Source organism: Sorex fumeus, unplaced genomic scaffold (assembly GCF_029834395.1).
Source record: "Sorex fumeus unplaced genomic scaffold, SorFum_2.1 ptg000043l, whole genome shotgun sequence".
Lineage (NCBI taxonomy): Eukaryota > Metazoa > Chordata > Mammalia > Eulipotyphla > Soricidae > Sorex > Sorex fumeus.
In genome coordinates, this window is record NW_026606100.1 from 46,152,367 (window position 1) to 46,158,368 (window position 6,002).

At 61.8% G+C, this 6,002-nt stretch overlaps 1 protein-coding gene across 2 annotated transcripts; it reads right to left on the reverse strand.

Annotated features, from left to right (window-relative positions):
- Positions 1-1,377: 1,377 nt before the first annotated feature.
- On the reverse strand, positions 1,378-5,746 carry VAX1 (ventral anterior homeobox 1). Of its 2 annotated transcripts, XR_008793393.1 has the most exons (4): positions 5,524-5,746; positions 4,299-4,486; positions 1,867-2,530; positions 1,378-1,561 (listed from the first exon to the last, which is right to left on the reverse strand). XR_008793393.1 is itself a non-coding variant. In XM_056120921.1 (3 exons), the coding sequence occupies exons 1-3, from the start codon at positions 5,744-5,746 to the stop codon at positions 1,937-1,939; spliced, it is 1,005 nt and encodes a 334-aa protein (XP_055976896.1). In that variant the 3' UTR covers positions 1,775-1,936. The 2 variants fall into 2 exon arrangements, 1 of the variants encoding a protein (XP_055976896.1); XM_056120921.1 differs by lacking the exon at positions 1,378-1,561 and having other exon boundaries at positions 1,775-2,530.
- Between the last annotated feature and the right edge of the window lie 256 nt (positions 5,747-6,002).

The following is a 6,002-nucleotide window of genomic DNA, read 5'->3' on the forward strand; positions in this document are numbered from 1 at the left end:
GTCCTCACGGGACAGAAACTATAGTATAACCAAGAAAAAGCACCAGATCAGGGAGCAGGAGCTGGAGGGCCTCAGAATCCAAGAGACAGACACTCATGCCTCAAACTCAAGGCAGAGCTGTCTCTGGACCAAAATCCACCCAAGACCTTTTCCTAGGTGTCACTACCCTCAGCCTCAGCATTTAACGAGTCTTCTTTTCTTCATCTTTGTTTTTGTTTTTAATCCTTCAAAGACAAGACAAAAATACAGCTCACGTATCATCATAGATATAGATATATATTTTTTTCACTCTCACCACATAAATACAAAACATCCAAATATCCAAAACATTCAGAACAAAGTTAGTAGCCAGGATTCAGGGACACCTACCCACATCTGAACTGTTCGTTATTTTCTTCACTATTTGCCTTTAGGGGGGAGAGGGAGTAGGAGGGAGCTTCCCACATAAATAATTTACAATAAAATTACTGTTTTTAAAATGCTCTGCTCTTGCTTGGGACGGAGGGATACATTCTAGACACTGCGGCTCCTAGCGTCTGGGCCTGTGGTTTTGGTTAAAATGCAGGTGGCCTTGACTGTGTATGCCAGTGAGGGGTGAGGACCAGAGTCAAGGTCCAGTTTTCGGACTTGGGACCTTCAAAGTCCTGGGATTTTTTTTTCTTTGTGGGTTGAGGGAGACCTTTACCATCAAGCAGGAAGATGATGAGAATATGGACAGAGGCCCTAAAACCTAGCTGTCCCTGGTGGTGGGTTCCTTCCGAGAGGACAACCCTGGATGAAACTCATTTTCTTCTTGCAGGAAGGGTTGTGTGGATCCGGAAATGGGGGGTGAAGATGCAAAGGGATCTGAACTGGCTTCAAACCCAGTAATTCTGTCCGGAGTGAGGTGCGTGGAAGCTAGTGAGTGGGGAGAAGCACCAGCCTGGAGAGAGAGAGAGAGCCCAGAGCCCTCCTGGGCACCTTCCACGGAACCTGAAGTCACCAGTCACCATTCGAACAGCTGCGGGAAATACACTGTGAATTTCCTTTCCTTCTTGGCTCTTCTTTTGCTTTCCCTCTTGAAATGCCTGTTTCAAGTCGCAATTCCCCGCCCCCAACTTGAATTTTGCACTTCCCATGCCTCCTTCTCTCTCCTGAGTTTTCTTACACCTTTCAAACTTCATTGTTAGGGGAATTTTAAAAAACGGGCTCCACTTCATCTTGTTTTGTGTGGCAGTGGTCGTTCTTATTGCTGATTCGAGTAAATTTATTACCAAGGTTCCCTAGCTTGAAGTCTGTTTTATTGTCTCCAGGACCGGTGAGTTTCTCTAAAGGGTTTGAGCAAACTCTGCAAGATTCGTCCCACCAGGAAGCTGGCTGTGAATCCGCGCTGCTCTCCGGAGAGGTCCGCAAAGTGAGGTCTAGGGGCACCCCCAAAACCCTGGTTGTTCTGGCAAGAGGAAGGAACGTCCTCCTTTTTGGTCTAACGAAACCTACAAGTTTGTTCAGCCCCCGGGATCCGCGTGCAGCGTTCCTCTTTCGCATATTCAAAAACTCTTCGGTGGCAGCGGCGGCTGATCGGCTGATCGGCTGCAGGTGTCCTGGGCTCGGTACCTAGAGTCAGTCTTCTCCCTGCCGGCTGCCCGTGGCTTGGAGCTCGGCTTTTCCCCCAATTCTTTGGATTCTCCCGGATTCCGAAGGAAGTTTGGGGACGTGGGGATGGAAAGGATTTGGGGGAAGATACGGAGGAATGATAGGGGTGGGGAGGTGGGGAGGAACTGCCCCAAGGAGATGACATCGGTGACAGAAGCCAGGTGGGGGGGAAGGACCGTTGTCAGAGGCCTCGTGGGAGCCGGGAACCCTGCGCGGGAGCCCCGGGCGCCTGACGCGCAAGAGTCCATAAATATCACCACAATAGATAACTATAAATATAAATACAGGGAGACACTTCCGATCCTCAGTCCAGCGCTTTTTTCTCGGCCCCTTCTTTATTGTTGGTCCGGGAGTAAGGCTCGAAGGCCGAGGAGCTCAGGTACCGGGCGGACAGTTCTTGTAAATTCCCGGCCAGCGAACCGGCCATGGTCAGCGGGGCGGAGGAGAGGCGGCTGGCCACCGAGCCGAGCAGCGAGGGCACGGGCAGGCTGAAGAGGCCGTGGCCGGCGGCGGGCGCGCCCGCGTGCAGTCCCCCGGGGCCCGCGGGCCCCGCGCCGGGAGCGCCGCCCACGGCCGGCGGGTGCGGGGAGGCAGCGCTGGCCGGGCCCGGGGCGGTGGCGGCGGCGGCGGCGGCGGCAGCGGCGGCGGCGGCCGAGCCCGCGGCGGCGCCCGCGCCCAGGGCCGGCAGGCTGGGCCCGCGCAGCGCCGAACCGAGCGCGCCCGTGGCGCAGGGCGGCAGCAGCGCGGGCAGGCCGGGCGGCGACAGCAGGCGACCCTGCTCCAGCAGCCGCAGCACGCTGCACGTGGCGGCCGTCTCCGACACCACCGAGCGCAGCTCCGAGTCCTTGCCCTGGTCCTTCTTCTGCTTCGTGCGCCGGTTCTGGAACCAGACCTTCACCTGCGTGCCAGGGGCACCGGGGAAGACAGGAGAGAAGGGCGGGAGGAGAAGGGCGTCAGGGCGTGCGGCTCCAGGCCGTCCCAACAACCCCCTCCCACACACACACCCGTCGGTCTCACCGCACCCCGCAGCGGCGGGGAGAACTCCCCGAGCCCGGGAGCTGCCTGCCTGCCTGCCTGCCTGCCACAGGGGATGCCCGGTACCCCTGTGGAACTGGGCACCCGCTGGAACTCTGGAACGACCCGCCGCCCGGGACGGCGCTTGCGGGCCGTGGAAGCGAGCCCGGGAGGAGGTCGAGGGCATGGAAAACAACGGAATACACGCGTCCCGGACCCCTGACTCTCGAGCAGATCCCAAGGTGCTCTGGATGGTGGCACAGTCCGCAGCCAGGCTGGCCCCTGCACCGTTTGCGCCCGAGTGAGGCCTGAGAAGTGCCTTGCGGGAAGTGGGGTGTGGAGAAGTAGCCAGGGAGGACAGTTACTCTGCCCAGAAGCCCCAAGCCCCTCGCACATCCGATTGCAATTTAACCCCAGAAGCCGAGCTCCTGTTGAAGGCTCCAAGGGGTCGTTTCTTGCTCCTGAAGATTTAACCACCACCTAGAAGCCTAGCTGGGACGGATGCTGGAGAAAGGCCGCATTTCTGCAAAAAAAAACGGACTTGCCAGGCATTCTCTGCTTTCTCCCACCACCGGCTGGACGGAAGGAACTGAGTGATACTCTGATTTTTACCACTCCACTGCTCTCTGCCATGAACTCTGGAATCAGGGGAGGGAGTAACTGAGGCTGCAGTGAACTTGCTTCTCTCCACCAACCTCCCCTCACTTCTGCTTCCCCCTCACCCAGTAGGTGGCCCAGAACGAAGTTTGGCAGATAAAAAAAAAAGTTACCCCGTGTAGATTTTATAAAGTAGGAAGGGTGATAGTTGCAAGGAGAGGGAATAATGACTATGCCAACTTAATTAAATGAAAAAGAACAAGATAGGTCGCATCCTTAGGTTTCCACCTCAAATGCAAAAATGCTCCTCATCTGCATTGGGCTGGTACAGAGAGAGGGACTGGGACTTTGAAGGCTGTTTTACTTAGGCCAAGCTGGGGGCACAACATGGGATGGTCTGGCTGGTCAGCGTACTCTGGGTCAGCTCCAGTAGCTGCACAGGATCTCACGGAAAGGAAAAACTCTAAAGCAGAGTGGCCGGGCTGGATTCGCAGCTTCACCCACCACGGACACAGGTACAGGGTCACCGAATGAACTAGGCACAGGGCTGGACCCAGCTCTCCACCAGGTGAAGCCTTGAGAACTAGGGAGACCCCGTGTGTTGAGACTCCAATCTGGGGATCTGACACCTTTTCTAACCCAAGGAGTCACCGTCTGCGCCAGAGCCAGAGGCTTTGGCTCTAGGCCTTCTTCTTGCAGGGTGCCCCTGGGTGCTGTGTGGGGCATGGAGAGGGGGCCTGCAAAGGAAACAGGTGTCTGGAAAGCTGGCTAAAATGGGGGCCCCAAAGAGGAACACACTCAGTTCTTTGTTGAGCAGAATGAAAACGGGATTCTCAGGACTGAAGTACAGAAAGAATTCCAAAAGGACAGGCTTTGGAGCCCTTTGCTCTTAGCCCAACCAAGGCAGCCCGGATAGACTCCGCCAGGGAAATTAAGGAAGGGGAGAAAGCCTGAGGCCTTTCTTTCCTGTCCTCTCTCGCTTCTCCACCTGCACTGGGAGGCTCTGTCCAGAGGGAGGCCGGTGCAGAGCTGTGTGTGGCCTAGTCGCCGGGTACCTGGGTCTCGGAGAGGTTGAGCTGCCGGGCGAGCTCGGTCCTCTCGCGGCCCACCACGTACTGGCAGCGCTGGAACTCCATCTCGAGCCGGTAGAGCTGCTCCGCCGTGAAGGACGTGCGCGTCCTCTTGGGCCGGTCCAGATCCAGGCCCTTGGGCAGGATGATCTCCCGGATGGACCCCTTGGCATCTGGGGAAGGGGAGATGTCAGGCGCCAGAACCGGGAATTCCCGTTCCCCTCCAATTTCCTGGCGTTAGCTGGCTTTGGGGACCATCTCGCCAGCAATCCGGAGTTGGAGGGGGCGGGGGTGCGGCCACAGCTGGGGAGCAAAGATCCGGCGTGTGTTGGGGCCGAAGAGGCGAACCCCACACCGCTTACAGGAGGAAGAACCAGACTCTGCTTTGGCAGAGCACTCGGGGCGGGAGGTGGGGGGGTGAGCGGGAATCAATTCCAAACAGGGTGGTCATCCTTCCGGGCCTGGGAACCTTGGCTGCGAGGTCTGGACCCCCCTCCTACCCTGAGGGTCTCCGCACGGACCGGCCGGGCTCTCCCACCTGCGGGCTCCAGCCCTGGCATATGGGGAGCAAACCTCCCTCCCGCGATCCGCACCCCACGCCCCGGGGTTCCGCGACTCCCCAGCCGGGGAGGAGAGACAGAGTCGCGGCCGACCGGTCCTGGCGATCCGGGAGGGGAGGGGGGCGGGGTGCGCGCGGGGCCAGACCCGGATCGCACCACCCCGGCGGCCGGAGCCCGGCTCACGCCGCACCGCGGAGCGGGGCCGAGCCGAGCAGCGCGGCGGCCTCGGCGGCTCGGCCACCCGGCCCCGCCGCCGCTCCCAGAGGCAGCGGCCGGCCCCGAGCGCCCGCGGCCCGCGCCTCGTTCTCGCCGCTCGGGCGCGCCCGGTGCGGCGGCGGGCTTCGGGGGGCTCCTCGGGCCCGCGGGGCGCGCGTGCGTCCCCCCACCTAGAGTTCCCAGCGCCTTCCCCGGGACCAGAGGCCGCAGCCGGGAGCCCGGAGCCCGCTCGGGCCGGCCAGGGTGGGGTGGGGGCGAGGGGGGCTCCGTCCTCAGCCCCGCGGCTCGTCCCCGCCGCGCGCGCCCCGGGCGCGGGTCCCCCCGCGGCGGCCGGCGGGGAGGGCCGGGAACTTTCTCCCAAGTGGCCGGCCGCGCTCGGGCGTCCCGGGGTGGCCCCCCGCGCTCGCGCGCCGCGGCCGGGCGCCCCTGCCTACCTCGGACCAGGATCCGGCGGCAGTAATCCGGGTCGGCGGCCGCGCCGGCTTTACTTTTGTTGCAGTCGTCGGCGGCGCCCTGCGGCTCCTTGAGGAAGGCGGCGGGCAGGCTGCCCTCGGCGCCCTTGCCCTCGCGGCTCTCCTTGTGCGCGCTCTTCGACATCCGCGCCGCCTCCGCGTCCGAGTGGCACCGAACGTCCATTTTGTCTGGTTTCCCGAACATAGGAGCGGCGACAGCCGCCCGGAGGAGGGGGAAAATCGGAGTGGGGGGGGAGGTGGGGCAGGAGCCGCGGGGGCCGGGTGGGGGGAAAGGGAGGGCAGGGGTGGGGGGAAAGGGGGCCGAAGGAGAGGAGGCAGCGTGCGGGGGGACCGACCCCCCTCCGAGGCGGCCGGCGGCCGGGAGAGCGGCCCGGGGCTGCGGGGCGGCCGGCCGGCGACGGGCGCGCGGGCCGGGCGGCGGCGGCGGCGGCGGGTCCGGT

Bases quoted from the DNA above. Each gene is read 5' to 3' on its own strand.
- VAX1 (XM_056120921.1), bottom strand. From the start codon at position 5,746: ATGTTCGGGAAACCAGACAAAATGGACGTTCGGTGCCACTCGGACGCG. The intron at 4,487-5,523 runs GTAGGCAGGGGC...CCCCTTCCCCAG, and splicing joins CCGCCGGATCCTGGTCCGAG to ATGCCAAGGGGTCCATCCGG. The intron at 2,531-4,298 runs GTACCCGGCGAC...CCTGGCACGCAG, and splicing joins TCAACCTCTCCGAGACCCAG to GTGAAGGTCTGGTTCCAGAA.